Below are 18,317 nucleotides of genomic sequence, written 5' to 3'. Positions count from 1 at the left end.
CAAGGGAGCTCAGAACATGGAACAGGAGTTCAATCTGATCCTTCTCACCTGCTGCTTGTCCTCCTCCCTAGCTCAGCTAGCTGGGGGGAGAAAGGGGCAGCGGAAGCTGAGTAATACCATGGATGTGATTCAGCTGCTTCTGCCTCTCCTGATGGAGGAGAGGGGAGGGGAGGGAGAGGGAGTGGGGGAGGGAGAGGGCCCTAAATAACACAAGGACTAGAGTCAGAGTTAACAGCCTGATCAAGTTGAGTGAACTCCTGAGAACTGCACAATAGGGCTTCCACAGTTACCACTCCTGTAAGTTACAGCCCCTTTTGGAGTTGTGAGCATAGGGAGGCACCTGTCGGGCACAGAAATGGCTCAAACTCACAGGTTTTAATAGCAATTGTTTCTAAAATATATCTTCATATCTCATGTAGTACTCCCTCACGGGGTGGAGAATGCCACAGGCCTGCAGGCAAGGGTGGGCCATGGATAGTACAGCCCTTGCTACAGCAAGGTGTGCTGGTGCATCCCACCAGTCAGCAGTCACCTGGGGTGTGCATGCTTGAGGTACCACACTGCAGAGTTGTGTGGGAATATAGTGATAAGGAGTGAGATGACACTGCAGAAGCTCTCAACGCTGGTAGCACTATGTGGGAATATGGTGATAAGAAGTAAAAACAAAGAATCGTAAGGGAACCTGATTGGATTAAGAGACAATTTGGCTTGTGATTGGTTTAAACTGCTGCTACTGGGGAAGGACAATGGGGGAACTATAAAAGATAAACACCATCTTGCACAGTGTAGATCCTGCTCCAGGCAGCTGGCCTGACCACAGCACCTCCCACATGGTGAGAAAGGGACCCCTGCACCTTGATTCCTCTGTGACTGACAGGGCGTGGAATTTGTAAGACAGCAACATAGTTGCAAACCTGAAGTGTGCACAGAATGACATTTAGTGCCTGGCTATAGCAAATTAGGCTGAAATTGCAATCTAAAAGTGAATAATGAATTTATTTGTGGTCATGCTACACCTGCAGTCCTTGCTCTTGACAGTCCCCTTTAAGTTAGCGAATATTCAAAAGAATCCTTGGGCATAACACCACACCCTCTCAGGACAGATTCTCCCCACCACAACCCCATTCCCTAAAAGACTGAGACAAGTAAACAGGACAGCATAACTAGATCTCTTGTGAACATACAGTGCAAGACATGGGGGAAGGTGGGGTGGGCAGCTGGAACAAGGGGGACTTACAACAAAATGGACAAGGGTTACAAATCCTGGACACTCGCCTTGTTGCAACTCCTTTTCCTCAGGAGAGAAGGTGTTGCACCCCCCAATGCTCTGCTAGCAGCTCACATGCACACTGTCAGAAAGGGAAGATGTCAAAGCCCCTTAGGAGGGCTTATGCCCTTCCCCAAAAGCTGGTGATGTGGGGACTGGAGTCTGCAGTAGGAAGAGAGACTCCTAAATTGGGGATGCACAACAAGAGACAGAGGGAGAAAAAAAAACCATAAAACCATCCTAATACAGAGGAGATATGACAGCCAAGAAGGGGCAGGACTACTTTCACTCAGGGAAAGGCATGTCAGCTGAGTAGCTCACAAAAACAGGTTCCCAACCCACCCCAGCTGTCCTCAAGCCACGATGTCCTTCAGAGCCGCAGAGAGATCAGGGAAGATGAAACGGTAGCCACTCTCCAGGGTACGTTTTGGCACCACCCTCTGGCCCTCCAAGAGCATGATGGCCCGTTCAGCCCCAAACACAGCCCGCACAGCCCAGGCAGGTACTGGCAGCAGGGCTGGGCGTCCCAGGGCTGCACCAAGCTCCTGGGCAAAGGTGCCGTTGGAGGTGGCAGAGGAGGATGGGGAGACACCATTGAAGACCCCTTGCAGGCACTCACTCTCCAGGGCATGACACACAATTCCAGACAGGTCCCGAATGTGAATCCATGGGAACGGCTGGAGTCCAGAGCCCAAGGGGCCTCCCAGCCCCAGTCGGAAAGGCCAGAGCACGCGAGAGATGACACCACCATCCCGGCCCAGCACTACCCCTGTGGGGAGAAAAGAGTGAGACAGGGATCCCCCTATCCAAAGGATAAAAGCCCACCTCACCCCCAGACCTACAACCATGAGACAACTCTCAGGGGGTTGGACTGGGACAGCACCTCAGCAACAAAGGGCACACGGCCTGATGTCCTTCTCCCACAGAGAACAGAGTGGCTGAAGTTGAAAGGGAACTCTGGAGATCATCTAGGCCAACCCCCCGATCAAGCAGGGTCACCTAGAGCACGTTGCACAGGATCACATCCAGGCGGGTTTTGAATATCTCCAGAGAAGGAGACTCCATAACCTCTCTGGGCAACCTGTGCCAGTTCTCTGTCACCCTCACAGTAAACAAGTTTTTCCTCATATTCAGGTGGAACTTCCTGTGTGTTTGTGCCCATTGCCTCTTGTCCTGTTGCTGGGCACCACTGAAAACAAGTCTGGCCCCATCCTCTTTACACCCTTCCTTCAGATACTTACACACATTGATAAGATCCCCTCTCAGACCTCTCTTCTCCAGGCTAAACATGCCCAGCTCTCTCAGCCTTTCCTCGTAAGCGAGATGCTCCAGTCCCCTAATCATCTTTGTAGCCCTCCGCTGGACTCACTCCAGTAGTGCCATGTCTCTCTTGTACTAGGAGCCCAGAATTGGACACAGCACTCCAGACGCGGCCTCACCAGGGCTGAGTAGAGGGGCAGGATCACTTCCCTGAACCTGCTGGCAACACTCTTCCTACTGCAGCCCAGGATACCATTGGCCTTCTTGGCCACAAGGGCACAATGCTGGCTCATGGTCAGCCTGCAGTCCACCAGGACTCCCAGGTCCTTCTCTGCAGAGCTCCTTCCCAGCAGGTCAAGCCCCAGCCTGTACTGCTACATCAGGTTATTCCTCCCTAGGTGCAGTGCCCTGCACTTCCCTTTGTTGAACTTCATGAGGTTCCTCTCCACCCAACTCTCCAGCCTGTCCAGGTCTCTCTGAATGGCAGCACAGTCCTCTGGGGTATCAGCCACTCCTCCTGGTTTTGTATCATCAGCAAACTTGCTGAGGGTGCACTCTGTCCCTTCATCCAGGTCACTGAAGAATAAGTTGAACAAGACTGGACCCAGTACCCACCTCTTCCCTCTCTTGCCCAAGACCGAACCAGAGCCACCGTGAATAGGGATGATGCCGCATCTCACCAGATCTCACCACAACACCACGAGCTGGGTTCCCAGGGATGAGAGCTGCAGCTTCCCAGGAGCTCACCAGGTGTGAGAAGAAGTCAAAATCCCCCCCAGGGCTGTCCTCCGTGTACTCAGCTGTCGGGCTGGGACGGTAATAACCTGCAGGGGTAACAAGAGAAAGGGGTCAGGGCTGGATCATGACACCAAGTTCCTCTTCCCTGACTGCAGGAGGAGCCCAGAGCTCAATTACTGCAGCAGGAGCATGGGTATCCTCATATGAACAGAGCAGAACATCTCTGACAGGAGGCACTGACAGGTTTTATGCTGATAGGCTTTTTTTTAATCACAAATATGCTCTGCAGACTCAGCAGGATCTGCTAGTATTCAGGTTGAGCTGGCAGCGCCAAGAACCAAATGCATCTGCAAGCGAGGCACAGAGCTGATGGTATGAAAAGCTTGCTCTAAACTCAGGTGTCGCAGATGCTCAGCTACTTCAAAGACTACAGCAAGCAGGAATGCAAAGTTGGAGATATACGGGAGGATACAAATGAGCCCTTGATTAGATCAATTGTTCCTACAGGATGCCTAGTGGCTTACATAGGAAAACAGAAAAGATGTCAAAATGAAAAGATGGCAAAAAACCTATGCGCAGCATTTCAAGGCAAGACACATGTCCCCCAGAAGTCTTCCCGAGTTGGCAGAAGACATGCCTTGTCTGAGCCCAACCAATACCTACGCCGGTGATGAGGATCCAAGCACGAGGTGGCTGATCAGCATCAGCAATAGCTTTGGCCAAGGTCTTGGTGGTCTCAACCCGGCTGCTGATGATTTCCCTGCAGAAGGCACCATCCCACCTGGGGAAGGGAGAGCCCGTCATCATATTCCCTATCAGGACATCCCAGAAAACAACAGCCCAAAGGGCAAATGGCCCCAACAGACACCTCCCAAGCACAAGGGAAGTCACATGAATTCCCACCCACCCCCCCCCCCCCCCAGGGTAAGGGGAGGATGCAGGACCCTACTTTCCAAGCACACAAGGACTTTGGGAGAAGATGGTTCCCTACTTCCTGCAAATGCCTGGATTTTGGATTCCCTTAACGCAAACATACCAGAGAAGCCAGACACTAAAGCCATGTGATATGAATTCTCTTCAAGTATCCAGAGGAGGCATCTCCAAAAACATCCTCAGCAATACAAGACAGGTTTCCACAACATGTTTTGGTTCTGATTTTGCATTATTACTTAAATGGAGGCATCCAGTGCCATTCAGGATACCGGAAGCTGCTTTGCCTGCCTCAAACTGTCAATCCAGAAGGTCACCTGTCTCCCAAAAGTTACCGGGACCTATCAGTCCTATAGAATTTTTTTGGATACTTGAGGACCCAGATGTTGACAGGGAACCAAACTCCATTCTGGATGCCCTGTCTGCTCTCCAAATTCCCTCTACACTCTCTTACAACACTGCACTGTCTTGCCTTTGCCTTGTCCTCATAGCACCATGGGAGATCAAGTTACCTGCGGAAAGGGTTGAGGACATTCTCACCAGCCAAGTTCACCACGGCATCGCATGGGGGCAGTCCAGAGCGGGACAACTTTTCCTAGACAAGGGTAACAGAGACATCACACTCCCAGTCTCCCTTCTCCTCAAGCCTTCTCAACAACCAAGCAGTGTGGGCGCCTAAAGCAGTCCAGCCAAGTCCTTTCTGACCTTGTGGGACACGTCCTGGAGCACAAGCATGGATGGAGAAGATTTTACTCTTTGGATCTGCAGCATTACCCATTCCCATTGCTCTGACACATGGAGCACTTAGAAGCCCCATGCTATATTCAGGGAAGACATGTTCCCAACTGCAGACACCCTGTATTCGCAGCAGGCCAGGGTAAGCTAGTTTGTTCCTCAGCCCTGACACGTGGCCCCTCCTGTGATCACTCCCATCGCATACCCAGCTGATACGATCCTTGCCCCCTTGTCGAGAGATGTGAGTCACCTCATGGCCACGGATACGCAGTAACTGGGTCAGGGCTCTGCCCACAAACCCAGTCCCTCCACCTAGGGAAAAGACAGGACATTTGAGATTTGCAGCTCTGTAAGCGAAGTCCCAAAGCCTACACTCCCAAGCTAGCACATTGCACCTGGGAGCCCCCATTACCAATGTCCAGTTTCCCTGGCTGCAGTACCCCAGGGTGAGAGGACCCTTGTTCCCAGGGCCCAGCTCCCCTGTTCAGCACCCTGCAGCCCAGCCCTGAAGGCCCCATTCCCAATGCCCGGACTCCATGCACAGTATCCTACTTTCTAGCCTCAGAGGACCCTGATTCCCAGCTGCCTTATGCAGCATGCAGAAGCCAGGCCCAAGGCCCCCCATTCCCAAAGCTCCACCGCCTGCACAAATCCCCCCCCCCACTAACGCACTTGGAAGACAAGCGCACTGCCCCCGCAGGCCAGCCCCCATGGGCACTACCCTGTGCGCAGCCCCACAGCTCCCCAGGGTGTCCCATTGCTGGAACCAGCCCCCCACACACTGCACCCTGCTCACAGCCCCCATGCGCGATGCATAGCCCCCAGTGTGGGGCTGCCCTGCTCCCTCAGTTGAAGGACTTCCAGTGCACAGCCCCCACTATTCCCAACACTCAGCTCCCCACACAGGCCACCCTGCACTCCAGACCCATCACCCTGCCCATACCCAAGTGCCCCTACCGCGCTCAGCCCCCCCGCACTCCCGGGTCCAACACCACCATCCACAGCACCCTGCGCCCCTCCCCCCCACGCCGCACCAAGCACCGGCCCCCTCGTAGGCAGCACCGAGACACCCCACCCCCCCGTGCACAGCGCCGAGCACAGCAGTACCGCCCGCCCCCCTCACCGCCGAAGCGCGCCCCCCCACCCCGCACTCACCCACCAACACCCGCATAGCTGGAGCTAGTGCGCATGCTCCAGGTAGAGGCGCTTGCGCATGCGCTAAGTGAAACTTCGCCACGACCCCTTCCCAACCAGAGCGGGGGGGACTTAAAGAGCCAGCGCGTCACCGCCTGTTCGTCCATGCAGCGTCGCGGCTCGCCTCTCTTCCTGGCCGTGCGAAGCGGCCGGCACACAGGCGGCGGCGGCGGCAGGACCCGCCGGGCCTGGCAGCAGTCCGCGGGGCGCAGTGGCGGCCCCCCGCCCCCCCCCGAGAACTCCCCCGGCCGGCCGAGGTGCTGCGGCGGAGCACCCAGCCCGCAGCGGGCCGCGGCGGCGGGGCTCGTTTAAGCGCTTGCCGGCGCTCCCGGTTAGCTCGGAGTGCCGCTGGCGGCGGGACGGGGCAAGGGACGGCGGCGGGTGCCCTGCCTGTCACCGCAGCCCTGCAGCGGCTGCGCTCAGCGAGACCGCTACCAAAGAGGAAACAGCATGGGAAAACTGCGATTTGGGTGTAAAAGGCTGACACTGCCAAAAGTGTGGGGGGTTTTTGCTTTTTTTGTTTTTTTTGCTCGCATGAAAAATGCCAGAAGAAATAGTTCTTACGGTGGCAAGTCTTTAAAAATAAACTGTACCCCTCCCTCCTCTCCCCCCGAAGAAAGCTCAAAACAAGTTCTACCTGTTGGATAGGAAAGAAAGCAGTTTGGAGGAAGTAAGTTGAAATAGTTAAAAGAGCCCAAGTAAATGCCAGTGAAATATGTTTGGCTTTTCTAATCAAAAATACAGATTTTTCTAATCAAGAATCCAGAATCCAGAAATAGGGTGGAATTGTTCTCACTGAATCTAATCCATAGTGATGGCTCCCCTCTGCTTATGCACTTTCTCACCTCTCTCTCCATAATCATAGAAAACAAACAAACAAACAGGTTCTTTCAAGGATGTGATTCTTCCGCCTGATTTTAGATGTCTCTTCCGAGATGTGATGAAATGGACATTGAAAGACACACACCTTCCACCTGTAGACATCACAGGGAGTCTGTAAAACTGGTTCAGAGAAAGTTGCCTATTTTGTCAGCTGCTGCATCCCATGTCTTCTGCAGGGAAAGGCAGAGGGTGAAATCAAGTTGCAGACAGGGTCTCTACATGTCACAGTGCTCTGAAGCAGGGATGAATGCTGAAGAATATTTTACTCCTCTTACTGCGTCTCTATCTAGAGCTCAACCCACTTAATTATCGATCTTTATCTATACATACACCCATAGGCATTGTGCCATCCATCTGTCCATTTGCCTTCACTTCCCTTGCCTTCTTCATGAATCTGTCCATGCTTTTATCCATTCTGCCCCTCAACACACAACACTAGCTATCTTACGTGTTCTTATCCCCCCTGCCGTTGAGTATTTGTGTTTGCCAAGTCCAGTGGTTAAATGGGAAGGAACTGGGCTTCTGTGAGAAGAACCAGTTCAAAATTTAAGAGACAGGATTATTTGCCCAGGAAGAGGCATTCTCTTCATTTGCAGGATGAAAGGTAGGCATAAACAGACAGTTTCCATATGGCATGTATTGGCAAGTGTGTGAGTGAGCTGGAGCTATTCTCCATATGCCTTTTGGTCTGCTGTCCTTCTCTGTCTGCTGGATCACGGTGGTGTTGTTAGATGGGGGTGCTGAAAGACTGTCCATGCATTCTCCCAAAAAGTGCAAACGGCTGCACCTGGGCACATCTTAACATGTCTTTCATTTCAAATTGTGAAAAAGAGACAGTTGTAAGAGACCTTTAGGAATGTCCCAATCCTACCTTTTTTTTTCTTGCCTCCCTCTGCCTCAGGGTGTTTCACTTTAGGACTCCGTAAAAAGGTAAAATCTGGCATGCCCTTTCTCACTTCCCACTCTCAACTGCACCTTGTCCATTTAAAAAGATGTGAAGGGGAAAGAGATATGGCAGCAGTCGATCTCACAGGTTGATCTACCCATAATACAGTCCTAGTACCAGGATTTAGGGAAGTCCAGAATTCTGCCCAAAAATGATGTTCAGAGAAGTGAGACCTTGACTGCATCTGCTTATCTCTGACTCATTAGATGGTTCTGGTATATGCTAGGAAAACAAACCACAGGTAATTGTTAACATAGTAGGCTCACCCAAAAGCTCCGGGCTACATCTGTTGTGCTCTAATGGTCTAAGTATACGTGGGGGAAAAAAAAAAGAAACACAGATGAACTTTTCACAACTTTGCATCCATATAACAGATTTGGAGAGAAAGATCGGAAGGTGAGAGTAACCCAGCTAATTTGCTTTGGATGTGAAGGTCTAAGGGACTGGCCTGAGGTGATGTGACCAATGAAGCCATTTACAGCTTATATTGGCCATCTAAGTCAGAAAACAGTAAATAGTTAAAAAAATAACCCTGCGGAGGAACACATCAGTCAACACCCAAAACTATGTAGAAGGCTGTGCTCCAGGTGGAACTGCTACATTTAAAGGCTAGGTCACCAGCCAAGTCTGGACACATCAAAAAGCTGCAGTGAATGTCCCATCCCCAAAATAGGGGAGCCTGGACCAAAGGCCTTTGTTGTGTGCTATACAAAGTGTGTATCTGTGTGCGTGGTAGAACAGAAATCACTATCAATCTGCTATACCCACCCTGCTTGGTAAATAAACCATAAATTTATGCCATTGAGTAGTGTGATTCTCTACTTGTGGCTACCCCATCCCCTGTTCCCTGTGAAAGCTACATAGCAGAGCCTGGCTATGAAGACCTCACAGAGAGACTGTTGGGGCTAGAAATCAGCCCATTTCCAAACCCTTATAATCTGGGCATGACTTTGGATTTAAACAAGGGAAGAGAGATCAGAATTCATTCCTGACTGCTTGTTGTCAAGGAGCTTCTGGATTTACTCTGGTATAAAAGCAAATGCCAGTTCTTCAGTATCCAATAGTAAATAGTTCCATGTAGAGTTAGTTGATCTTGTCTGCAGAGACCCAAGCTGGATTTATTCAAACCACAGTTATAGTTCAAGCCCTGATGTGGTGAACAGCTGCTACAGTGCTGTAGCTGAAGAAACATGGTCTTGCCATTGCTACTAGCAGGCCATGAGCTTTGTGTTAGCACTGCAGGCCTTGAAACTTCTCAGGCTTTTTCTGGACTTGTCTTGTTCTGCTTGGAGAATGACCAGGTGGTTATTACCTAGCTTGTTTTTACTGTTGGCTTTGCTTTGTGCAATTGAGTGATGCAATGTGTGCCCCATCCCTGCATGCTCTGACAATGTTCCTATAATGCTCCCAGGTTACCTGTCCCTGCTTCCGCCTATCTGTATACTTCCTTCTTCTGTTTGATTGTTGCCAGGAGCTCCTTGTTCATCCATGCAGGTCTCCTGCCCCCTTTTCTTGACTTCTTGCTCATTGGGATGCACCGTTCTTGAGCTTGGAGGAAGTGATCCTTGAATATTAACCATCTCTATGGGACTCTTCCTTCTAAGGCCCTAACCCATGGGATTCACGCTTACTGAGTTACCTCCAGCTCTATTCAGCTCTATTCAACAACCTGGTGCTGTTGTGTTATATGAGGTCAGTGGGAGGAAAATGGACCCCTTAGTCAACCCTGCTTTTCAGTTTATCACAGTACCTTCTTGATGAGTGATACCTCTTTCACTGGGATATTCAAAAAGGGACAGGGAGGAGAAGGGGTGCTTGCCTCCCTACTGCATATCAGGTACCAATCTGCCTAATTTGTGATATCTGAATTGCTTTTAAGAAATCCCAAGTGATCTGCACACGCATTTAATCAAAAAACTATTGAGAACAGGGTGTCCAAATCCACTTTATAAAAAGAGCATGTCAGCAAAAAATACTGGTTTGGTTGCCATCCTTAAGTCTTCCATAAGAAGACAGCCATTCATTCCTGAGTCCTCTAAAAAGAGATGGCTGTACTTCATTCATTGTCATGATTTGGGGTGGAGAAGGTGGAATTTGGAGGGAGCAGGATAGGAGGAGAGAAAGAACTTATGAAACAGTACAGAAATGTGGATTTTGGTCAAAATATTGTCAAAGGTTTTTAGGTAGAAGTCACCCGTGTTTCAGCCTTGATCAACACATAAATCCACTGGAAAATTTCAGGCTAGACATCAAAATCCCTTGGATGACGTGAAGATTCTCAGTCTTATGTAAGAGTGAAGGACCTCCTTCAAGTCTGATAAGCAGTCAAAACTCCATTGGGATAACAGGCATTTCAGAGGGAATTCATATCACCAAAATGCAGATAACTAAGCTTTAATCACTAAGTTTAAGGCTTTCTCTGTAGTTAGCAGAGAAAAATAAACACCTTAAGGCAATGATTCCTACTGCCTGTTTTGAACATCAACCTTAGCAATGGATGAAGTGTTCTCTGGAGTTGCCTGCATCTTACTAATGAATCTAAAGGGAACCTACATACCTAACTCAGACTTAAACACTGGAAGTTGTATGTCCAAGAAAAGATTAATCCCTCCCAATCTTGAGATGACTGTGCTCTTGAGATATTTATGGCTATGTATGTGATTTACATGCCTTCTGCACAATAATGGAAATTAAAGATGCAAATCCCATTGGAGGTTTTGAAAAGCTTGACTTACATGTGTAACGAGCAGGCAACATAGTATGCATTCTTAAACTGACTTCACATCTACCCCACAGTTTCCTAGAAGATATATGTAGCTGGCATGAAAACACCAAACTTTAAACATCTCCAGTAGAGAAAGCTCCATCTGTGCTGCACTTACAATCTGTGCAGAAAAATAAGTACTTCTAGGTTATCACCTCTCTGATCAAATGTGATGGTCTATCTTAGGATGAAATTAACTGTGCTCTAGAAGTGCTTCTCTGTCTTCATTGACTAAAGGGAGCTGAGGAGACTGCTTCAGATATAAATATATATTCACAAAAAAGTGGAATTCTAAACTTATGTGAAATGTAACTCACACCAAGGATTGACTGGAAATAGCTAAAAGAAAAATCCACAAAGATTGAAAATTTAGGTTGGAAAGCAGTTTTTGGTGAGGGAACATACTTTTCTTTGATAACTTTTGTTGTGTGTGTTTCAGGGTGGGGTTTTTTTGGTTGTTTGTTTGCTTCATTTTCTAACCAGACTTAGCCACTTTCTGTGGATATTTGACATACCTACCTACCTATTTATCTGTCTTGTGTAGGGTTTTCAGACAAAAGATCCACAGAGTTGAGGGAGGATGAGCTACACTGTACAATATACCTAAGGAAATGGCAGCTGGAGGGCAGAGAAGATACTTTAGAGCATTTAAAATCTTACGTTCTTTATTTTTCAACTGAATCTCCTCCTTTCTGCATCTAGGTCTATATATCTATTCATACCTTCATGTCTAAATCCAAATGTCTGTCTGTCCGTCTATCAATCAGTCACTCTGTCTACCTTATCTGTCCATCTATCTGTCCATTAGTTGTGATCCCAGGATATTGATTTGAGGGTAGCCAGGAGAGGCAAGTTCAAGATTTTCAAAAGAAAATAAATGGGAAATAAACATAGGATTAAGGTTAGAAAGGAAATATAATAAGAATGATAACAGAAGAATAATTAGCAATTCCCTGGAAGGCTTTGCCTCGGAGGAAAGGATACATTTGGCTCCCTCAGAGCAAGGCTAGTTACAAAGGCTAAGTTATCAATGAGAAACAAATTTTTCAAACTCCTCTGAAAAGTAATTGGAGAGAAAGAAATTCCTTAAGGGGCATTTCAGGACGAGTCCATTTTGCAGATCAGGTTTGTCCTATGAGAAAGACCTGCAGCCTTGGTATCCTGAGTGTCCAGTCCGGGGGACTTGCTGGAGGACAGCATGTCTCCTTTTGAGTCCCAGAACCACATTTCTACTTTCATGAAGCCCACAGTTTGGGAAGGGGAAGGCATGATGAATGTTTGGCTTTCATTCCAGGATGCAGTCATGACACAGCTAGCATCACACATAACTTCCCAGAGGAAATTTTGCGGATCTGAGAATGCAGATTATGAGAATAAACTCAGTAAAATACAGAAATCACCTCTGAGTAAAATAAGCTTCTACTCATTCAGCTCTGAAGGGGCGTCTCCTAATCTCAAGTGATCAACTCAAGTGACTAAACAGAGGTTTCTAGTGCCATCTGAGATGTCCTGAGCTACCTCATGGGACTCCGTGCACAGGTTCAGGAGAGTATGGCTCTCCCAGAAGTACTGCATAATATCATCCCATGCCTGTGGATGTCTCACAAACTCTAGGTGTTAGATTTCCATATTTAGGCAGCTGTATTGCTCCTTTAATTTCAGTAGGCTTAAGCTACCCCTCATGAATAGTGCTTTCCTACCAAATGGCTCTTGCCTATATTTTCATTATGAATACATGGTACCAGCATAGCCTGGCAAAATTATTAAGAAAAAAACATACTCCAGCAACTGAATCAACAAAATTTTGCTCATTCACTTACATTGTCCTGCCTTAGGCTTGAGTGCTTTGCATTCAGGTGGATTGGACCACACACTGGTAATTTATGGGACCTTACCTCATGTGTTACGAACTGTGCTGGCCTTCTGTTATGCTGTACTGCATTATGCCACCTTTCTCTGCTGTTGTGTGTCTCCTGACATATGCTCACAGCAGTGGTGCAAATAACCTTTGTCAGTGGGGTGGTCAAGTTGGACACCAGAGAAAAAGAAAAAATCTGCGCTCCAATCAAACAGGATTTTTGCTGTCTCATTTCTTTTTCCCTTGCAAAAACAACTGCACGAAAAATGAAAATGAACCTTCCTGTCAATACATTTCATTTCACCTAAAGGAAAGACTTGTAAGAAAAGCAAAAGGCTGGGTTCACCAAAATCATGAAAAATGTGGTGGTGACACAATTCCAACAGGTATTCATTAACCAAGGTTTGAATTCATCTGCATTAATCAAGATAATTAAAAGACAGATATCCAAGTCTAAACTATATGTCTGTTCTCCCTGTAACTCAATGGAGAGCTTGAAGCATCTCCAGAGGCTTATTCATTCCACCTTTAGATAATCATTTTGATTTTGCTTTAGATACTTATTTTAGATCAGATAAATCCTCCTCTGAAGATGGGCCGTAGAAAATGGCTGGCAAATAAGCTTTCATTTACACTACAGTCCTTAGACATGGAAGATGGGATTCAACTGCAGACAATGCATACTTCTGCAGCTGAGCTAGCCATCCAGACATGATCTGTAGTCAGTGGTAAGAACAAATTTACATCTTGGATGCAGTTTATCTGACTTATTTTCCGTAATTTCCTTGTGAAGGGATGTAAAGAACCTGTTTCCCTCCATGCTGTTATTTTTTTAATTTTTATTATTTTATCGTCTGATTCTTTCTCTGCTATGTGTAGTGGCATAAGCATAGATGTGCATGTGTGTATACATATATATTTATATGTGGTTTTGTTTTGTCATTATTACAGTGCACTAGTACCTAGTAAAAGGCGGGGGGTAGGCGGGGGAGGGACAGCAGTCAGTATAACAATGACTCTCTTTTTTTTTCCTTATCTATCTGTAATGCTGTTTTACAGAGAAAAAGTTTATATTCCCTGTTCCACAGACCTGCTTTCTGAATTCACTATGGCTGATTAAAGGCCTAACTTACCTTACTGTTATGTATTTTCATATTCAGTAATATTTTCTGACTTGTAATTTGTGTTTTTCTGCTTAAATATTTGAAACAGCTTTCATTTTTATTTTATGTGACTTTTTGCTCTAAAATATTTAAAGAAATATTGTTTGTATTTGTTTGTTTTTAATTTATCATTTGGTCAATAAGATTATTATCTAAAAATGACATGAAAATAGTATTTTTCATCCCTTTCCAATACTATGTTCTACTCCACTAAGTAGGTCACAAGAAAATGCAATTAAAAAAAAATATGAAAATAATTACAATGAAGTTATATAGGTATAAACTGAAAATGGATTTAAAACTGAAAAAGGTTAAAAAGTGAAGAATCAGCTGAAAAATGAATTTGTTTTTAGTGATATTTACTATTTCTCATAGCTTTATAGCCATTCTTACAGTTTTTATATATTTAAATATTTATCTACACAAAACTTTTAGCTATAATTGCAGCAGTATAGCTATCTAAAAAAAGGTGATGTGCTCACATGCAAACATGTTATTACTATAAAAAGCTACATATACACGTAACTACTTGCACATATAGCCTTTTAAATATTATCTAGATATTTAAATATATAGCTAGAGCAAAAGAATTGTTTAGTCTATGTGTTTTTTTTTCTTTTCTTTTCTTTTTTTAATCTAGAGCAGTTCTCTGGGCAGACAGATTGATTTTTTGTTTTTTTTTTTTTTTCCTGAAAAGCTACCCAAATTTGGCATGGCTTAGCTCAGCTTGGAAAATTAGCATTTATGCTTGTGTCCATACCAGAATGCTCACAAAGAAGAGGTTTGTGAATAGGAGAGGTGCTTGAGCCTCCGAAGGAACAGTAGATGCATCATATTTAATTCTCAGTGTTTGATTTTGTGCTGCAAATAATGCTTTTAAAATTCTTAGTTTTTTACTTTCTCTTGTGCACAATTGATACTGATTTCATTAGATCTATCTTAAATAAATCATAAAGATGTATCTATACTTTAATATATAGATACAGAAAACAGTAAAAAATGTGTGATGGTCATTGGCCTTCCCATTTGAAGGGGAACGGAATTGAAAGTTTTAGTTTTGGACATTTTTCTGCTCAAGAATAGGCATTTGATTGGGACTCTCAAGTTAGGAATCAGAATGAGTTTTATCTCACCTAATTTAAAGCACCTACAGTACAGACATTTACAAGTGGACTAGACACTATAGGTTTCCTTTGTAGCCAACAAAGAGAAGTAGGTCTATCTTTGGCATAATTTATTTGCCTTACTTGAGAGTGATAAATGATGAATGATGAATGAGATTAGTGCTTAGTAGAAATGGTAATGTCTCTTTTCACTATTCATTTCATAGAGGGAGTTTGGACTCTTGACTTTTAACTTCAGAGATTTCTAGTACACAGGGACCATATGCCATAAGGGAGATGTAGCTCATTCTGCACAGAATGTGATGCATGTACAGGGGCAAACTGTATTTTAGATTCAGTATCCCAGAAACGAGTTGTAGGGTTGCCTGGCTCTGCAAAGTTTGATTTGATATGTAATAGGGCTAAAAGGAATGAGACATCTGCGTAAAGATTCATCTTACTTGATTTTATATATTCAGTACTTATGCATGCTGTCTAAATTAGTCATTTAATCAATGAACAACAACAGAAACATTTGAAGGGTGACACCAATCTTAAGATGTGATGAACTACTCTTTCAAGGTCCAGTCTGTCTTCACTGATAGAGGTGGGAACCCAGGTGACTAGCTTAGAATTAGACAACTGGCTTCTAGATGACTAGAACTGAGGTGAGATGAATCTCTCCTCTTAACGGCAAAGAAACTGAAATGAAATTTCCGATTCTGTTTGTATTAGTCCCTGAGGGAACCTCCCAGACAGGAGTTTTGCTGCCTCATTGATGTGATTGAAAGTTCTGGAGGGAAGGGGGGGAAAAAAAAAAAAAGAAAAGGTTTTCCAAGTTAGCTGCTTGTTTCTCCCACTTCTCCTATTGCCACTTGAGCCAATTTTACTTGGAGAAAGTGTCCTTTTGCCTCAGAAGTACTTTCTTCATGCCTTGCTTGATGTCATTGTTCCTTAGGCTATAGATGACAGGGTTCAGGACTGGAGTAACCACAGAGTAAAAGACAGAGACAATCTTGTTGAAATCAAAAGCCTGGATGGTCTTGATGCGGATGTACATGAATATGGTGGTCCCATAGAAGATGGTGATAATGGTCAGATGGGAGGCACAGGTAGAGAAGGCTTTGCTGCGTCCTTCAGCTGTGGGTATGCTTAAGATGGTGGCCACAATGAAGATGTAGGAGACCATGGTGAGGATAAAGGAGCTCAGAAGTACTATTGTGCCCACCACAAAGTTGATGATTTCAATTTCAAAGATGTCCTGGCATGAGAGCTCCAGCAGAATTGGTGAGTCACAGAAGAAGTGGTTGATGATGTTGGAACCACAGAAGGGCAGACGGAAGATGAGGGCAGCAGGAAGAGCAGGTGCAAGGAAGCCACCCAACCAAGACCCCAGAGCAAGCCATAAACAAGCTTTACGATCCATAATGGTGGTATAATACAATGGATTGCAAATGGCCAGATAGCGGTCATAGGCCATGGTAGTCAGCAGGAAGCACTCAGCTGAGCCAAGAAAGAAGAAGATGTACATCTGTGTGAAGCAGCCAGTAACAGAGATGGTCTGTGACTGAATGGCAATGTTGGTCAGCATCTTTGGCACTGTCACAGTTGTGTAGCCAATCTCCAAGAAGGAGAGATTGCTGATGAAAAAATACATTGGAGTATGAAGGTGGTAGTCCATACCAATGACCAGGATGATGGCCATATTCTCAGTGAAAGTCAGCACATACATCAGCATGAAGGTGGCAAAGAGAAGCAGTTCGACTTCCCTGACATTGGGAAATCCCAGGATGATGAATTCAGTTACTGGAGTCTTGTTGCCAGAAACTATGTCCTAGTGGGGATAGGGAAATGGAGATATAGTGAAGGATACATACTCAGATCAATTTGAAGGGAAGAACAAGGGGGAGGGGAGTGGTAATTTTTACCACCTGTCACAGACAGCCAACACAGTTCATCTGAATTTTATATCTCTCTCAAGTGTAATACACATATTTCCACTGAGAATACCAGGACTGGACAACACTGTTTTGACATCTAAGACAGGGTATCGCTACAATGTTAAATACTGTAGTTCCTTAGTTCACTCCTTATTCCTGATGATTCCTGTCAATATTGCATGTGCATTAATTCATCTATGGTGTGTCTCTTGGGTTGACCAAATTAATTCCCTCGGAGGAGGAAATTAAGAATATTTCACTCCAGGGATCACTGTCTGTGGGCTTCATGGATGACACTATACTGGGATTACTTCAACATGACAAACTTTTTCAACACTATCCTGCCTGGCCTTGCAGCCTCAAAACTACCATGTAGTTTTTGTATCACTTCTGCCATGCCTTATGGAAAGCAATGCAAACCTATGATTTTATATTATAAAAATACCTCTTTTGTGATAGCTACAGAGCTCTCACTATTTAAAGAACTTAGAAATTAAAAACAAAAAACGAAAAACAAAAAAACCCCAGACCTTCTTGGTTTCTTTGTTTATTAGTTGGTTTTAGGACCCCAAGATCACAGCACAGAGAAGAAGTGCTGTGTAGTAAGTAGAGAACCAGCTCCAGTCCAGTGGACACCAACCCTGAACTGTGTGGGTATGAGCTTCTTTGTACCGCATAGCTCAAGGACCAAGGATCACTCCTTAGGACAAGTGCCTTTAATATCAGTGTCCCCATAGGCACTTAAAAGAAATGGCTGTCCTAGGATGCCCCTGAGATAACTTTATAATCTGAAAGATTTAAATCTACATCTCGGCAAACCAGCATTGGCTATTTCTTCAGTTAATTATGGGAAATAGTCTTTTCTTGAAGAGCCAGAAGCAAAAGAAGAATTCTAGGGAGAATGAGGATATAGGAGCAACACAACAGGCTTGAGAAGAAACAGAGAACACTAACTGCCACAAAGCGCCAATTATTTTGTCAAAAACAAAGCAACAACACAAAGAGGAAAGAATATGAGAAGCAACACCAGTGTGGCAAGAAAGATTAATAAAAAGAAAATTACATTGCTACCTGAGAAGTTTAGGAAAGTTAAAAAAATAAAAAAGAATAAAGCATCACTATAGCCAGAATATGAAGAAGAGATTATAGAGCTATACATCAAAACATTTCTAGAGGGCTGTTAATATAACATCTCCTCAACACTTATCTTATCCTGAGAGAGGAGACGCTCTGGGACATCCAGATTTTCCATATTCACGTTTTCAGCACAGAGGAGTGGGAAAATATATGTTTTTAATGGAACATTTTAAGACTTTCAGGAAAAAAATATAGCCAAAACATATGAAATTTAAAAGATTGAACACAGAAGCAGCCTTAAAGACCAAAACTGAACAGTAATAAACATATACCAAAACACAGCTATTAACATTTTTGAGGATTTTTCCACTGACTATGTTTTATTTGCAGTTTTAATTTTCTAATTAAAACTTGAAAATTTTAAAAATATGTAGTTGTTAAAATCTGAAAATACCTTTCT

At 45.0% G+C, this 18,317-nt stretch overlaps 2 protein-coding genes across 5 annotated transcripts; both read right to left on the bottom strand.

Annotated features, from left to right (window-relative positions):
• Window positions 1-977: 977 nt before the first annotated feature.
• Window positions 978-6,235, bottom strand: LOC135326649 (epimerase family protein SDR39U1-like). 4 transcript variants are annotated; one of them, XM_064504465.1, is made up of 7 exons: window positions 6,086-6,235; window positions 5,136-5,242; window positions 4,901-4,915; window positions 4,708-4,790; window positions 3,925-4,046; window positions 3,208-3,351; window positions 978-2,036 (listed from the first exon to the last, which is right to left on the bottom strand). In XM_064504465.1, exons 1-7 carry the CDS (start codon window positions 6,099-6,101, stop codon window positions 1,621-1,623), a joined length of 903 nt encoding a protein of 300 aa, XP_064360535.1. In that variant the 5' UTR covers window positions 6,102-6,235; the 3' UTR covers window positions 978-1,620. The 4 variants fall into 4 exon arrangements, with proteins under 4 accessions (XP_064360535.1, XP_064360533.1, XP_064360536.1 ...); XM_064504463.1 differs by having other exon boundaries at window positions 6,090-6,159; XM_064504466.1 differs by lacking the exon at window positions 4,901-4,915.
• A 9,219-nt stretch (window positions 6,236-15,454) lies between these two features.
• Window positions 15,455-16,579, bottom strand: LOC135326651 (olfactory receptor 6N1-like). The gene has a single exon (XM_064504468.1). The coding sequence runs from the start codon at window positions 16,576-16,578 to the stop codon at window positions 15,727-15,729; it is 852 nt and encodes a 283-aa protein (XP_064360538.1). The 5' UTR covers window position 16,579; the 3' UTR covers window positions 15,455-15,726.
• Window positions 16,580-18,317: the final 1,738 nt, after the last annotated feature.

This window comes from Dromaius novaehollandiae, unplaced genomic scaffold (assembly GCF_036370855.1).
Source record: "Dromaius novaehollandiae isolate bDroNov1 unplaced genomic scaffold, bDroNov1.hap1 HAP1_SCAFFOLD_150, whole genome shotgun sequence".
NCBI lineage: Eukaryota > Metazoa > Chordata > Aves > Casuariiformes > Dromaiidae > Dromaius > Dromaius novaehollandiae.
Note: the sequence above shows the minus strand (reverse complement) of the source record. Positions and strands in the feature narration are given on the sequence as shown.

Excerpts from the sequence above, each read along its gene's own strand:
- LOC135326649 (XM_064504463.1), bottom strand. The coding sequence starts at position 6,120 with ATGCGCACTAGCTCCAGCTATGCGGGTGTTG. Across the intron at positions 5,243-6,089 it reads CTCCAGCTATGCGGGTGTTG|GTGGAGGGACTGGGTTTGTG; the intron begins GTGGGTGAGTGC and ends TCTTTTCCCTAG. Across the intron at positions 3,352-3,924 it reads GATCCTCATCACCGGCGTAG|GTTATTACCGTCCCAGCCCG; the intron begins GTATTGGTTGGG and ends TTACCCCTGCAG.
- LOC135326651 (XM_064504468.1), bottom strand. The coding sequence starts at position 16,578 with ATGCTGATGTATGTGCTGACTTTCACTGAGAATATGGCCATCATCCTG.